This window comes from Quercus suber, unplaced genomic scaffold, assembly GCF_002906115.3.
Source record: "Quercus suber isolate HL8 unplaced genomic scaffold, Cork oak 2.0 scaffold_175, whole genome shotgun sequence".
NCBI lineage: Eukaryota > Viridiplantae > Streptophyta > Magnoliopsida > Fagales > Fagaceae > Quercus > Quercus suber.
The window spans coordinates 608,869-626,390 of NW_027069635.1; the positions used below are offsets into that span (position 1 = coordinate 608,869).

Genomic DNA, 17,522 nt, shown 5'->3' on the forward strand with positions numbered 1-17,522 from the left:
TGCATAAGTGAGCTAAGGGGTAGGACGAGTTTCTATAGTCATTAGACAAGTCATCATTCTTTGGATGATTGGCGTATTCGGTTAGGAGATTCTTCAAGTTGGCGGTGCGCGTGTCGGACTAGTAGTCTTAGTCATTGGGTGGCTTGGTTATTGAATGAGAGGTTCTTTCCCATCAATAATATGTTTTTTTAACGATTCTTTTATGTACCTTTTCAAAATTCTTTTTATTTATTATTTCTTGTAAATATTAGAGAGAGAGATCACTCATTTCCATTCTTTTTTTCCCCTTGAATTCCATAACATAATTTGGAAGGGAAGAAAATTAATAATCAATAGTATCTAAAAAAATTATTAGTTACAAGAATCTCATAACTTAACTAGTATTTCTTGTATTTTTAATTAAAGGAGACTCCACGGTTTAAATCCCCCCTCCCTTATGCAGTTATTAAATTATCAAAAAGAAAAGAAAAAAACCATAATGTTAGGCTAATGTGGAGTGTGAAGGTTTAAAGCTTTTGTGTAGTGTAACTTATTATCCAAGTCCAAAAAAAAAAAAAAAAAATATGATACCAAATAAAACTCAGCTATCAAATTTTATAAAATTTAGAAGGTTTCGATATTCATTTTAAATATACCCTCACCTTTAAGCTATATTTACAACTTTAAAATTGAAACGTACCCTCACCTTTAAGTAATTGTACCAAAAAAGTAAATTTAAAAAGATAGGTGCAGGACTGCCATCAATAAATAGTAGGTTTGACTTTCATATGGAGCCTTCCTCAGTACTCACAAGATTGAAGATTCTAAACTCACTTTCAGACTTGTTGGCAATCTTACCTAACCTATAGACTATACCTATGTCGGGCTTGGGTAACATTTCAAGCATAAAATGTTCAGGTGGTCCTCCAGATGACTTCTTCAAATATAGTAATTTATAGTTAAAGACTACCACACACACACTCCACCATAGCTGTTTAGTGCCTGACTTTTGCTTAAAATTTTAGTGCCATCAGCTTAAAATATACCACATGTTTGTTTCTGTGGTTTGAAGTAAACTATAGTTTTTAATATTTAAATAATATTATATATTTTTTTACATATTTTTTTATCTACATATCTTTTTAAAAAATACAAATAATATTATTAGAAATTTCTTACCAAACAGGTCATAATACCTGTGGCCACCTGTAACTGGTGGCCTTATGATAAGTCTATAGTGCAGTAAATTTTGTAATATTGACCGAGTTTATAAATTAAGTGATAGACAAAGTTTCGCTACAAAATTTATTGTAATTTTGACTATAATTTTATTTAATATTTTTTTATTGGAAGTGAATTTTGACAAATCTATCATTAGATTACATCTTCTTCTTATACTCTCTGTGCTTGTAAAATTGCTAAAAAATTAAAGATCAATAATTATATCATTAATAAATTATTTAGATTACAGATTTTTGTAGTTTAAAATTATGCAAAAAATATATGCTTATAGATTATATAATAAATAATGTCCAATTGACACAAAATTTGACATGTGTATTAAGAGCGTAAAGAACATGTGCATGTAATGTTTATTTTATTGAGTAAAGTTATAATCTTAAACTACAACTAATTTTGTAACCAAACTTCATTATTAGTGTAATTTCATATAAAAATAAAATAATGTTACGTGAATAAAGTTATAATATTCCTTATATATGTAGCCTTAAAACCACCTAAACTTTTTAAATATGTTTAGTTTGATTTTTCTTTTAAAGAAAGTTCTTGTTCTTTCTTCTTTAGAAAAAAAAATCATTATAATATTTTATTTTATAATTCTTTAAAATGGTCGACAGTGATTAAATAGTAAATTTTTTTTTTTTTTTTATCGGTTTGAACAACAATTGTGGCAGAAGGTTTTAGACTTTACTCCATTTGAAATGCTACACTGGATGCCTCGCTGGTAAGACAGGTCACAAAATCTGTGGCAGAGAATGAGACTAGACACGTGTATCTGTTATCATAAATACTGTACACTTTTCCACATGAGTCATGGTCCTAAATAAATGCCACCTGTGACCAGTGAGTACATTTTAAAAAATTAAATAATTTTGTCGGACCTGTTGTTGTATCATGAATCATGAATGTAACGTTACTGTGTATGAGAGAAGAACTGATCAACCGAACAACTGAGCTCCTCTCTATATGGATCTATTTCTCTCTCTTTGACTCTCCGACTGTTTTTTTTTATTATTATTATTATTATTATTATTATGCAGCAATTCTTTGGCTTGGATATGAGAGAAAGACAAGTACAAAGCAAGCTACCCACAAGTTGTGCCAGCTGTTTAGGCCATGGATTCCGTGATTGCTACACTTATAGTCTATGTGTATGGATTATGGACCATCAATATTGTGATTGCCCCACCACTCACTCATTCTAACATGCTATTGCTCTTTTTCTTCTAAAGCCACCACTCAATACTAAATAATGCATTCCATTATTTAGTATGTCATATACTCATATACTGTATAAGAACATATATTTAATTTCACCCCCTTTTTTTTTTATATACACTTATAATATTTTTACAACATTTTCACAATACATTTTAAGTAGTAAGTTATTTTTTGCCATTACTGATAGCAAAACCATAATTTTAGTGGTGGGTTCAATTTAGAATTAGTAACAATTAGGATTTATTGTGTAAGTATTGTAAAAATATTGTAAACATAAAACTTCTCTCTTTCTTTTCTTTTTTTTTTTTTCTTTTTTTAACCACTCAATTTCTCTCTATGCTATTATTTTGTTGATAGTGTCAATAATTAGTGTGGATTCTCATCAATGTTGAGATTTGTTTTTCTATACTGCATTTTGGTGGAAATAATTACGAGCTAAATCTCATCTTTGGACTTACAAATTATACTAGTAATTGTATACTAAAAGGAAGAATGAATGAGTTTAATGAACCCGCATCACCATTTGATTGCATTTTTCTATCCACTAATAATAACAATAATAAAAATAATTGATTGCAATTTATATTAATTTAAGCGGTAGGTTCAAACTAGAACTAGTAACAACTAAAATTTGTTGTGAAAGTGTTGAAAAAATATTGTGGACATAGAACTTTTTTTTTTTTTTATCTACTTGATTTCTCTTGGTGCTATTATTTTCTTGATAGTGCAATTATTAGTATGGATACTCATGAATGTTGAGGTTTGTTTTTCTATCATGCATTTCGGTGGAAATAATTGCAAGCTAAATCTCATCTTTGGACTTACAAATTATACTAGTAATTGTATATTAAAAGGAAGAATGAATGAGTTTTAATGAACTCATGTCATCATTTGATTGCATTTTTCTATCCACTAATAATGACAATGATAAAAATAATTTATTGCAATTTATACTAATTTAAGTGGTGGGTTCAAATTGGAACTAGTAACAACTAGAATTTATTGTGAAAGTATTGTAAAAATATTATAGACATATAACTTCTCGTTTTGTCTACTCGATTTCTCTCGGTGCTATTATTTTCTTGATAGTGCAATTATTAGTATGGATACTCATGAATGTCGAGGTTTGTTTTTCTATCATGCATTTGGTTGGAAATAATTACAAGCTAAATCTCGTCTTTAGACTTACAAGTTACCAATTATACTAGTAATTGTATATTAAAAGGAAGAATGAATGAGTTTTAATGAACCCATGTCATCATTTTAATGCATTTTTTTAAATCCAAAAATAAAATTAATATTAATTGAGTTCATTTTATTCTAAGTTGAAACTAGACATTGGTACTTTGAACTCAAAAAATTATTGTTTTTGACAAAATTTTCAAAATATTTAAATGAAAAGATATGTATGTTTATACTTTATAGTAGAACATTATTAATTAAAAAAAAAAAAAAAAGGAATAAGGCTTTATGTTTTCATGCAAACTAAAAAACGTCTTATTTAGAATGGCAATAATTTATAGACTTCAAAATAAATATTAATGTTAATTCCAATTAATTCAACTAATAAAATCTCTCGTATCCAAATAAAAAATATATAGTTTAAAGTTCAAATCCTTCTTAGACCATAAAACCAATTGGTGCTTAGCTTGATGATAAGGAATAATTATAATATAACGAATCAATAAATTAAAAATTTATCATATTTATAAAAAATATATATATAAAAATATTTCTATGAGAAAATTATTTTTTGATAGAGCTTTATTCATTTTTTTTTTTTTAACCCGTAACTTTGCGGTATTTTGTAAGTAGAAAATATCCAATTCTTTCAGTGATTGTACGTTACAGATTTTTATAAATTGACTGCATTCAAAACGGTAGTGTTATATCAAAAATAAGAAGACTAAAAAAAAAAAAAAGGAAAAACCTTTCTTTAATACTAAGCTGAAAAGATTCCATAGTTATTACACATTAAAGATTTTTATTTTATCTCTTTCAAAAAAGATACTTTTATTAAATAATGACTTCATTGAAATAAAAAAATTCAGACTTTTTGCTACAATATAATTATGACGCATTAATTTTTTTTTATGAGATCATTAATTTTATGTCTAAATGCAAGTGTACAACCAAATGCCTATTTTTAAAGTTTCTAAACTATATATATATATATATATTTTTTTTTTAATACACACTTTTTATTTTTTATTTTTTTGAAAATTTTAATACATATATAAGAAAAATATTCAGTGCTTGGAGGGTATAAAAAATGCATGTTTTTCCCTTTCATATATATATAGGGAAGTGGGAACCATCTTGAAAATAATAATTGGGGTCCCAAATTTGATCACCTTAATAGATTATATAGAAAATCCACTAATAAATTCTCAAAAAAAAAAAAAAAATCACCCACATATAATTCCAAGTAAAATTTTTAAAGTCCTAACCCTTCAATAAAAATTGAGTAATTTAAATTTTACTATATCATTAATAATTTAAATAAATACCAAAATAATGACATAAAGGTTTCATTTGTGGATAATTGAGTGGTTTAGATTAATTCATTATTATTATTATTTAATTTTAATAAACACCAAAACAATGATAATTCATAAATGTCTATTTGAGACAACGTGGTATAAAATTACTCTTTTTTAAAATACTTTCTTTTTTTTGGAAAAATTTAGGGGAGAAACTCTAGAGATATAACTTTTATGTCACGACTTTGATATGATCCATTGTGATAAGTTGAAAAATAATAATAATCAATTGGTAAAGTTTCTAATAATTGAATAAGAAATCTGAGATTTAATCTCTGCTTATACCAAAAATTGATTGGTATCTTAATTTGATGATAAAAAACTATTATAAAAAACAGATGTTATAAGTTGAAAACTCTTGTTAAAAAAATTTATACAAAAGTGTTTGTACATTGCTCAAAATAGTTACGGCAAAATTTATAACAAAGTTCTACAAAACCTCAATCCAACTACAACCTTTCTAAATAATCCATTTTTAGTGTTTCAAAAAAAAAAATCCATTTTTAGAAAGCCGAAAAAAAAAATCCTTTTTTGGCTAATCAAGGATCTAGGATATTGAAANCCCCCCCCCCCCCCCCCCCCCTCCCCGTTCCAGAAAAAACCACTCTCCATTTGATTGCCTACAAAACAAAGGAAAACAAAATTAGATGCCAAGATTTATACTTTTAGTTTTAGCACTTTATCTTAATTGGGTTTCTAAAATATGCAAAACCCACCTCAATTATCCCATAATTAAATCTCAAATTACTGCTTATCTGTCCTTTAAAAAAAAAAATTATCAGTGGAAAATATTATCTGTCATTTCCTAGCTCCCAAAAATCCGTGAAAACACACACACACACACACACACAAGAAGTTCATTTCAATTTTAATTCACACTCCATTTGGTTGCCTAAAAAACAGAGGAAAAGAAACTTAGATGTTAAAAGTTTTAGCCTTATAGCCCTTTATGTCAATTGGGTTTGCAAAATATTCAAAACCCACCTCAATTATCCCATAATTAAACCAAAAAAATTAAAACTCTCAAATAACTGCTTATCTCCTATTTCCCACCTCCATAAAAAAATCATTTGAAGTTTTTATTTTTATTACAATTTCCCAGAAACCAAACAGAGCAAAATAACATTGTGACATAGATATATACCAACCTGGCCTGTGGCAAGCATAACAGGATCTCTCATCAATTCCTTGGACAAAGGGCAACGAAACTCCTCAGGGCACGTCAAAGAATCAAGAAGCTTCAACGAGAGCGAACGCTGGTTCCTCCTCTGCTTCAATTCCTTCAAAGCACAAAGCTTTTCCTTAGCCTCATCAATGCTTTCAATGCTACAATCCTCATCATCATCAACTATAGCCTTCACCAATCTCTGCAACTCTTTCTTCAACTCTGTCACTTTCGCCATCACAGTCGGATCAGAAAAATCATTCACGTCTGTCTTAGCCATTAATTAAATAAATAATCAATGGCTTTACTTTTCTTTCTTTTTTTGTTATCAGCTATCACACTCACAACTACAAATGAATTGGAATACTCTGTTCCATTCCATTCTCTGTTGTTTTGTTTTGTGTTTGTGTTTGTGTTTCTCTGTCTATGTGTCGGGGGGGGGGGGGGTGGGGTTGTTGTTAAGTAGATAGTAATTCTTTTTCTGGATTTTTGTTTTTTAATTTCGTAGTTCATGGATCGTTTTAATTATCTTTCAATCTCTGAATTTTGGATTTGGATTCATTGTGCTGCTTTTGTTTGTTCTTTGCTCTGTTTGGTGGCCAAGAAACTATGGGAAAAATAAAAGAAATTACAAACAAATCCATACTTTAGTTTTGCTGTTGCGTAGTTTAAGTGAGTTACTTTTCCCTTTGTTTTATTTTTTCCCTCTTATCTTCTTGGAAATCAAAAGAAGCAATCTAAAATTTCAAGGCATGCAATGTAATTTACTGTTAGTTTCTCTTCTTTACTACTATCAGGAGGTTGAATTTGTGGTGGTTGCTTTATGGAAGTACTGTGTTTTATCATTTATGCGCTGTCACTGAAAAATGAATATCAAGGTAGCACATGTTTGATGGAGACATGAATTTTTGAAATTTTATACTCCTGCATTAGTTGTTCTCCTCCTGTGTTACTTTCTAAGTTTTGTTGAAGACAAGCATGTCAGAATGATGAACCTGATTAGTTTTCTTGGATAAGTACGGTAGAAAATTCAACAACAAAAAAAACATTTTGAGAATTCATAATTCTTTGAGTAACTGGTGGTGCAGTTTTAGATACAAAATTAATTATGATAAAAATTTTGAGTCTTTGTCATAATTCACTGGTGTTAAACTCTGGTGATCTGAGCTTCTTGTTTGCACTTTGTACCAATTGCTGTTTTGCTATGCTTTGACATTCAGTAAAATTGGTAATGCTTTAATCCATTTATTTGGCATCCTTTTTCAATCCATACTTAACGGATCTGAGCTCCTTTGTTTGTACCAAATGCTGTTTGGATTTGTTATGATCCTGATGCTGGGCCCATATGTGAAAGAAACTAGTTTAGCTAGGAAATTGGCAGTGCTGTCATTAATTTGTTTTGTGGTTTTTAATTTGTTTTGATTTCATTGTGCAGACATATGATAGACCCTTCATTCAGAAATGGCTAAACGCTGGCAACCGGACGTGCCCTCTAACCCAACAAGTTCTCCCTCACACAATTCTTACTCCAAATCACTTAGTCCGAGGAGTGATATCTCAGTGGTGTAGAAGCCGGGGCATTGAATTGTCAGATTCTGTTCACAATATTAATGATGAAGGGGTAACAGATGCCATTCGTGACCATTTTCTTTCTTTGCTGGAAAAGATGTCTTTGACACCTCCTGAACAAAAAAAGGCTGCAAAAGAGCTTCGGTTGTTGACAAAGAGGATGCCCTCATTCCGGGCACTCTTTGGCGAGTCTTTAGATGCCATTCCTCAATTGCTCAATCCTTTTTCTGAAAACAAATCTCAAACCAGTATTCACCCAGATCTCCAAGAAGACGTGATCACAACACTCTTGAATCTCTCAATCCATGACAGCAACAAAAAGCTTGTTGCTGAAACTCCAAAGGTAATTCCTCTACTTACAGAAGCATTGAGGTCAGGAACCATTGAGACAAGGACCAATGCCGCTGCAACCCTTTTCACTTTGTCAGCTCTTGATTCAAACAAGGCACTTATTGGGAAATCTGGTGCACTAAAACCACTCATTGACCTATTAGAAGAGGGACATCCTTTAGCTATGAAAGATGTTGCTTCAGCAATCTTTAGCCTGTGCATGATCCATGAGAACAGATCTAGAGCTGTGCAGGATGGTGCAGTGAGAGTGATTCTGAAAAAGATCATGGACCGTATGCATGTGGATGAGTTGTTGGCTATCCTTGCAATGCTCTCAAACCATCCAAAGGCCATTGAAGAAATGGGAGAAGTTGGAGCTGTTCCTTGCTTGCTTAGCATTATTAGAGAGAGCAGTTGTGGACGGAACAAGGAGAATTGCATTGCGATCCTCCACTCTATCTGTTTGAATGATCGAACTAAGTGGAAGGAAATGAGAGAAGAAGAGAACACCTATGGAACCATCTCTGATCTTGCCAAGAATGGAACTTCAAGAGCCAAGAGAAAGGCCAGCAGCATTCTTGAGAGACTGAACAGGATTGTTAATATAATTCATACTTCATGATCAACTCGCTTGTGCACAAGTAAGTATTCAGTAATTCAAGAGTACAATGTCGTTGTACTCTCTCCTCTCACGTAATTGTGGGTTCTAGTAATTAAATTTATGGCAAAATCCACCATTTAAGTGAGAGAGAGGAGTGCCATGTCATTATCTTCTGAAAGTACCTAATAATTTTACGTTGTGCACCACAACAGAATGCATTACTTTGTAAATTTTGCATATATTTCCAGCTGTTTATGGTCCTTAACGCTGCTCTCAGGCCTTGTATGGATCATTCTCAATTGCCCTTGTGTATATTCTCGTTCTGTCTGGAATTTCAACTGTAGGTTCATGATGTCTTTCTTTTTCTTTTCTTTTTTTTCTTTTAAAGATTTTGGTAAGTGGTTCATGAGTTTGTTACTGTGATTCTGTGAATAAATACAAATGAAGCTTTATTTATAAGATTCTGCCTTCTGCATTGTTTTGCTGTGATTGCAGAATGGTTCATTTGGTATTGTCAATTCTCATTCTGTCTGGAATTTCAATTGCAGGATCATGATGTCTTTCTTTTTCTTTTCTTTTCTTTCTTTTAAAGATTTTGGTAAGTGGCTCATGAATTTGTTACTGTGATTCTGTGAATAAATACAAATGAAGCTCTATTTATAAGATTCTGCCTTTTGGATTGTTTTACTGTGATTGCAAAATAGTTTATGTAGTGAGTGATTATTGATAAATGAAAAAGTGATATTAATGATGGGCTTAGATGAAAACTAATAAAAAATTGGCTACATCAACATTTTGTAAAAATATTGTAAAATAGTTTGTGGCTGTAACATTACTCTTTACTAATTGGGTCTGCTTAACCTTAATAACTACTCTTAGGAAATTTTTTTAATAGACCGTTTTAGAAAAATTTTGATATCACTTAAAAAATAAAAATAAAAAATAAAAAATAAAAAATAAAAGTCAAAAAAATCAATTTTTTTTTTCTCATAAAAAGTTTCTAAAAATATTTTCTAAATTTTTTTCTCATAAAAAATTATCGAAGTTATTTTTTTCTCAATTTTTTTTTTTAAAAAGGTGATGTGATATATTTTGTAATATTAGATTACGTTATTGTTAGAAAAAATTAAAATGAACCAAACATTTTATTATCATATTAAGGTAATGTGTATCACATCAAAGACACATCACGGCGAACCAAATCCTTCCTTATGGCATTCATTAACTTTTCTCTTGGTAACTGAGTCTACTTAATGGATGCCCTAAGGACATTTGTTAATAGAAAATTTTTGAAAAATTTTGATACTGCTTTTATGGAAAATATAAATAATTGTAAAAAAGATTTATGTTTTTCTTTTTCCATAAAAAGTTTCTAAAACCATTTTTTAAACCAATAACCTAAAGACTTTGTTAACTTTTCATGACACAATGTGAAAGTTGAAGAAGCTCAAGTACGCAATTAAATTTAGAAAATTCCTTCAACTCATAAGTAAAATCCAATTAAACATCATAAAATACTTTGAGAAAATTTTCACTAAAATATGAAATTGTATAATTATAATAGTTATTAATTGCCATTTATTATGATTGTATTTGTATATGAAATTATCTATTCTATTATTTGACCATTGTGCACCCTTAGTGCGATGGTTACTACACAAATATAAATGTTTGTAAAGTGTGGAGGGCAAGAGTCGGGGTTCAGGTTTCCAGAAGTGAGTTTCACACATATATACACTTAAATTAGGTTAGAGTAGAATTTCTATTTTGTATAAAAAAAATTAAAAAAAAAAAACTATTCTATTATTTGAAGAAAATACAACATGACAAGATTCTAATGGAATGTATAAATATAGAAGGTTCCATAAAGAATCTTCTAGAATTTAGATTCCATATTAAAATACTATATAACATTTTAAATTGTTGATATCACATAGCTTTAAGTTTGAACCTTCCTTTCTCTATTAAAAAAAAAAAGTTTGAACCATCCAAAACACCAATTAAATTTCTTCAGAAACCTAATTTTGTGTAAATAAAATTAATAATACCAGTATTTTGGCAATTTAAAGGCATAATCAGCTTAGATATATGTGTCTAATATGTAAAACCCAAAACCTAACGGGTTTACAATTTTAAACCCAAACTTTAAATAAATAAATAAATAATTAAAAATCCCAAACTGTTACTGTAGCATCATATAGGTTGGAGAACCCACTTTATTTGACCAATTGCCATCTATACTCTATTAAATTTTTAAAAAATTACGATATTTAAAAGAAATTTTATTCCTACCACATATGATGTTCAATGCTAAACTCTTTCCCTTAGAAATTAGAAACAACTTGTCCTCGAATTAACTTCCAAAACTCTTAGAATCTTCCATACCAAAAAAATTAAATATTTCAAACACTTTGAATTTGCCATGACGTATCTGATCCATGCATAATATCTAGAAAAGTAGATACAATTTTTTGGCTGCTACTTTGTATCCACAATAGATCCGAAAAAGCCTAAAATCTTCTTTCGAAACTTGTAATCCACCAATTGATGGGCCAAAATGGACATTTGTCCATTTCACCCAAAAGATATAGCAAAATACTCATGTTCTGAAACTATCTGACAAAATACCCTTGTTTTGAAACTCGATTTTTAGACAATCGAATTTCAATGTAAAACTCGATTTGATGAAAATTGAGTTATTTGCAAAAATTCACATAGAACTCGAGTTCCATATATATATATATATATATTAAGTTTGATAGCCTATAACTCGATTTTCATTGAAACTCGATTTTTAGAAAATCGAGTTTCAAAACAGGAATTGATAATTGAATATCATCCAACCTTAAATCAATGGACTTTGGTGAGTTGCATCCCAATAACATGATGGGATCTAGAGACTTCTAAGTTCCAATAATCAAATTTGATTTCAATAAGATCGTCCATAAATTTCTCAACAATGTTGTCCTAGATATCTTGTAGATATCTATAATAATATTTGATAGGATTTTAGTAGCCCATTCTATGACGTTAGTTGTGATCCAAGAATAATTTATTCAATGTAAAACCATGGTTAAAAATTGTACTGAAACTCCAGAAGAAGCTTGCTCAAGTGAAGGTGAATCTCGTTTAAGCGAACAGGATAAATTCACTCAAGCAGGAAAGGAAATGTACTCGTGCAAATCATTAAATCAACTTAAAACTTTGCCTATATCTCACTCAAGACTCGCTCAGGTAAGATCATGGAAAGATGTTTTCTAAATTTTCAAACTAGGTTTTCATTGCTTCTTTTATCTTACTTTAAAAACTTTGCTTTTGCTTGATTCTTTAGTAGAGAAAAGATGGCCACAACATATGTAAAATTTTCAAAGATATAAAATTGCATTTGTGGGGATTCGTTATAGTAGTAGTAGTAACAACTTGTTGTTTGATATGATAGATTAGGGGCCCGTAGTCCAGCCAAGTTTCTTTTCACTCGTGTCCAGACTAGCCAAGGTTGAAGCCCAGCTCGGTTAAGGAGTTTTTCTCAGACCAAAGTTGATTTTGAGTACTTTCATCAAAGAGGGCCTTTATTATGGATCGTATTCTCAAGAAGCCCATATAGGTCAATCTTATATTCTAAGAGCCCATTATAACCCACATGTCACGCTGTTAGTCCTTTCAAAAAGCATGGTGGCAAATAAATATACACATGACAGTGATTGTACCCTCCTTATCAATCTCTTTATTTCTCCGACCTATGGTCATATTTCTACCTTTAGATTTGTTATCTGGGGATATAAAAAATCTCAGTTCCCTTAATGTTAAGCTTTGTCTTTTGTTTGAGGGAGTTTTAAGTGAAATGATATATGTGAGTCTTTTTGGAGAGAATTTTTATTTTTTTAGGTGTTTTTAGCTATGAGCAGTGAAGGTTGGTCATAGTAGTGATTGGGGTTATTTTGTTCTTCATTCTTGATGCTTGATACTTTGTTCTTGGTTCTTAAATATTGCATAGTTCACAGTTCATAGAAATGAACTTTACCATTACATTTAAAATATTCATCATTTTCAAATATAATTTGTGTTAGACTAGAAGCTAATCAAAGACAATTATAGAATCTAACAAAGTTTGTGCAGCTTCATTAGTTACAAAAGGTATCCACAGAGTTGTTACAAAATGTATCAATTGTCCTAATTGTTAGATATCCTACCCAAAAAATTGTCTAAGTTCAAAAATTGTTAGATATCCTAATAGGACATACTCTCTGATTTTGTATCAATTAAAATCTATTATTTATTCTCGAAGAGATCAATTTAAAGTGAAAATCATCCTGAAAATCACTGTAAATAAAGGACATCCCTCTCATTCTACACCAATTGAATATGTTTTGCGTGAGGGTTGCCTTTTATTTAAGTTATTTTCGTTAACTTTGACCTAATTTATATGCTTATTATATATAGTCTTTAGAATCGATGGTATATCTTCCATGAGAACTAACAGATTAATTTTAACAAAAATCTTATTCTCTTTTTGCAAAATTTGTGTTTATATGAGTGTCTTTACTTTAACTTTAATTCCAGATTTTTTTTTTTAATGTTTAGAAATTTAATAATGTTTGTAATTATTGAATTCAGAGTTTCTTTGTGTGTATATATTTATGTGTGTGTTGTAGTACATTTTTATTTCAATTTTTTTATTTATAAATTTGGGTAGTTTTTAATTTGTAAATTTGGGATGATTTCTTGTGGTCAAAGTCAAAATATTAGGTCAATTCTAATCATAATTCGTGCAATAGTAGGGTGTTAGATATTGATATTAATTTTATGCTTATTTACATTAATTAACATAAACATCTTAGCATGTTTAGGGTTGATATTAATTTGAGACTTTGAGATGCAAGTGAGTTATTATAATTAAATATAAACGTTATTATGTCGGTATGTTATAATTATTATTTGTTGTTCCTCATCCTATTTTGCCTTAATTTTTATTTGAAAGTAAAAATTATGTCTTAGTTCGACCGAGCATAGCATTTCTCTCCAATCATTAATTAGTGTTCCTCAAATAAAATTGTTCATGTTATAAATTTATGACTAAAACCATGCAACACATGTTTACTACTAAGAGCTTTTAGAAATTTAAAACTTGCCATTATCATTAAAATATTTTTACTATTTTATTTGTTATTAAATTTAATTATATTATCAAAAATATTTTTTTAATATTTATATATAATTCTTTTATTATACCGTGCATCGCACGGGCATAAAACTAGTATATATAATGAACGGTTTTAGACCCCTTAAACACACAGATTGCGTAGCCTAGATTAATTAGCCAAGTTGTTACTTAGTCAAATTAAACAATTCTAGGTTAAAACAATCTAACAATCATATCAAGAATAATAATGCAGCGGAAAATAAATAACACAAGATATGATCACCCAGGAAACCACACGGTAAAAACCTGGGGAGGATTTGACCCACCAATCCTCAAGGCTAACCTGAATTCACTATGAAAGAATTGAAGTTCGTACAAAAGGACTACAAGCTCCCCGCTCGACTTCCTAATGCTACCCACCAGTAGAACTTCCTGACACGACCACGCACAGGCTCCGAATCCACGGACTACTTCTTTCTTGAATTCCTCAATCAGCTACAAGCTCCCCGCTTGCTTTTCTTTTAAGTTCCAATGGTTGCAACTATAATGATCTTCAAGATGTAGAAAACATCTCCACCATGAAAACCCTAAGTTTTGTGTAAAGGAAAGCTCCTCAAAGATCTCACACGAGATTCACACAAAACAGCAATGTATGAGCAACTATACAATATGGACAACCTTCAAAAACGTGGCTAGGTTTTGTTTATATACCTAGGGTAAAAACATAAAACCCTAAACGTTTAATGGGCTGAGTTGGAAATTCTGCAGAAAATTCAACCTGTGCGAATTTCGATCGATCGAGTCTATTCTTCGATCGATCGAGTCAGGCCGAGAGTCCCAAGTACTTCTGCAGCCACTCGATTCCAACTTTACAATATTAAACCGAAAAAAAAAAAAAAATGGAATTTTATGAAAAAAACAAAAAGAAAAAGGCAAATACTACATGTAAGTTTCATAGGTAAGGTATGAGAAGGAAATAATATCAACAAACCATATGGTAGGAAAAGGGAAAAATACACCAAAACCGTATATATACCCTCACTTTTATATTAAATAATTTTAAACTGTGAAGAAGTTAATAACTTGATATAAACAAAAAGAAGAAAGGAGTTTATGTAATCAAGTAGTTCACATTAATTACATATTAGTTTTTTTTTTTAATACTTTATCCCAAAAAAATAGTTACCGTTATTAGATTTTTTCTTTCTTTTTTAACGTTAAAGTTAATACATATTACGTTTGTTTTTTTTTTTTTTTTTTTTTTTTTTTTTTACTTTATCCAAAAAAAAAAAACTTATTTTTTAGAAGAAAAAATAAAACTTCTAAATTTTTACATTTAAAGAATAGACGGTGTAGGATAAATGTTTATCTAATAAAAAATAAAAAATACTAACTGTAGGGACTCAATTTGGATTGGACCCATAGTATGAAAGGGTTTTCAGCCCAACAAGCCCAACAATAAATTTTTAGAGAGTGGATCAAAGGTTTAGGCGTTGGCCGGCGTTTCGGGAGCATGAACTCTCTTCTTTTATTAAAAAATACTTAGAACTCATGCCAGTCATGAGTTCTCTTGGCTTATTTCATACACTAATTACTTAGAAAATAAATTACTTTAATTGGAAATATAAATGAAATATAGTTTACAAAGGGTGTAGCATGGGCTTATAAACTATAACCCATTCTTGGTTCGACCATGCAACAAGTCAGTAAATTATATTACACATCTTACAAAGCTCATCTAGCTTGTTACAAACTTACAATTATTAGAGCACTCGTATCAATCCATGTATAATAATATAAATGGCAAATTTTGCACAATAAAATCCAAAAATTACTGGCATTCGTCCATATAAACTTGTATAATTTAGATTATTGCTACAGTAATCGTATAAATATATACGATTCTTATTCATATGCAAATCTATTATTTAATACATCTTTATTTATATACACAACAAGAGATGATTTGAGAAAATAATAAAAAACACATAAAGAAAAAATAGTTTAATGACACTAGTGAAAAACAGATAATATAATATAAGTTTCTTTGAAAAATCATTACGTAAAATGGGAAAAAAAAATTTATGTTAAAGTAAAAAAAAAAAAAAATTTGTATGAATTGATGGGAATGATGTAAAAAAGTTAGAACCCATTTAGTAAGAAATTTTTAGTATAATTTTTTTTTTTTTTTGAGAAACCACCCCCGAAAGAGGGAGGAGAAATATATTAAAGCAAATCAGAGAGGTACACAGAAACACTATCAGGGGGTAAGTCTTCCATCCAAACATGAAAATGAGAAAACTTACATGCTGATCATGCTAAGCTATGGGCAACTCTATTTCCTTGCCTACGAATATGACAAAAAGACTCATTTTGGAACGCATGAGAAAGAAGCTTAATGTCCTTAATGATGTGCCCAAAACTAGAGGAATCGAAACCACCCTTGGATAAAGCTTTTATGATAGTTGCAAAGTCCCCTTCAAAAATCACCTTCTTTAGATTTAGATCTTGCGCAAAATCAATGGCACTGCGCGCCGCCAACACTTCCACCATCTCTACCGAAGTAGGCAGTGGAATAATCTGTGATAAGGTAGCCATAACGAGACCTTCGTCGTTTCGAATAACACATCCCAGACCAGCACAGCACTCTTCCTGAAAAGTGGCACTGTCAAAGTTAACCTTCATCCAATCCTTGGGCAGAGGAAGCCAGTTAGCATGCACAGCAACTCGCGGAGCAAGACTGGAAGTACCATAAGCAATTCTGAACTCACAAAGCTTATCCAAAGCCAAGACATTGATCATCTTCAGCTTCAGTTCCAGCTCACCAACCCGGAGTTGATTTCTACGAGTCCATAGAAGAGACACAAGCATTGCGAATAAGTCAAGTGAGTCACCATGTTCTTGACAGATTTGAATGACATCCAGGAACGATGAGCACTTGACAAAAAGTTTGCGGAGCCAATCAAACTTAAGCTCCCAGACCTAAGCAGCAGCACGGCAGGCCCAAAAAGCATAAAATGTGGTTTCACGTTCCAGTTTGCAATCGGGGCAGAGGTCATTACCGAGCACCTTTCGTTTCAACAGATTCGCTCTTGAGGGAAGAGAATCTGTCCCGGCCCGCCAAAGAAGTGTTTTGACTCTGTTGGGAACCTTTAAGGACCAGATGCCCCTCCAGAGTCTCTTGGTGGGCGCAAAAACTGAAACTGAAGGATTGGTGTTCCTGATATCCTCCGAGAGGAGTCTATATCCAGATTTGACAGAGTAAGAGCCATCACCATTGTGGGGCCAAAAGATCCTATCATCGCAATCGTTAAAACAAAGCGGGATTGCCTTAATCAGGGACGCTTCGTGGGGCAGGAAAGTGTTGTCAATTGCATCATTGAGCCAGCTATGCCGATCCTTGTCAATTAGAACTGAGAGCCTGGCATCAATACCGAGAAAGTTCCTTGGCAACACCACTTGCTTATTATGAGGGTCCGAGAGCCAACTATCATGGTAGATCCGAATTAAAGAACCGTTTCCGACCCGCCACTGGAGACATTTTTTAATTACTGCCCTCCCCTTAAGAATGCTCTTCCACACAAACGACCTATTGCAATCGTTTGCCTCAAGGATAGAGCCATTTGGGAAGAATTTTGTTTTAAAAAATCTATGGAAGAGAGAGGACTCATTTCCCATCAGCCACCAAACTTGCTTAGCAAGCATAGCATCATTAAAATTTTGGAGGTCCTTAAA

The 17,522-nt window shown here is 31.0% G+C and overlaps 3 protein-coding genes across 3 annotated transcripts; 1 reads left to right on the forward strand and 2 right to left on the reverse strand.

The window, feature by feature from the left end:
• Window positions 1–5,521: 5,521 nt before the first annotated feature.
• LOC136069534 (U-box domain-containing protein 9-like) lies at window positions 5,522–6,576 on the reverse strand. The gene is made up of 2 exons (XM_065778205.1): window positions 6,131–6,576; window positions 5,522–5,602 (listed from the first exon to the last, which is right to left on the reverse strand). The coding sequence occupies exons 1-2, from the start codon at window positions 6,425–6,427 to the stop codon at window positions 5,522–5,524; spliced, it is 378 nt and encodes a 125-aa protein (XP_065634277.1). The 5' UTR covers window positions 6,428–6,576.
• Window positions 6,577–7,582: 1,006 nt separating this feature from the next.
• LOC112009252 (U-box domain-containing protein 9) lies at window positions 7,583–9,106 on the forward strand (the record flags this gene model as incomplete). Its single annotated transcript, XM_065778182.1, is given in 1 exon segment — window positions 7,583–9,106. A coding segment is annotated over 1 exon segment (1,086 nt), but the record flags the coding sequence as incomplete, so codon positions are not given.
• Window positions 9,107–16,100: 6,994 nt separating this feature from the next.
• Window positions 16,101–16,658, reverse strand: LOC112009202 (uncharacterized). The gene has a single exon (XM_024041543.1). It carries the CDS (start codon window positions 16,656–16,658, stop codon window positions 16,101–16,103), a length of 558 nt encoding a protein of 185 aa, XP_023897311.1.
• Window positions 16,659–17,522: the final 864 nt, after the last annotated feature.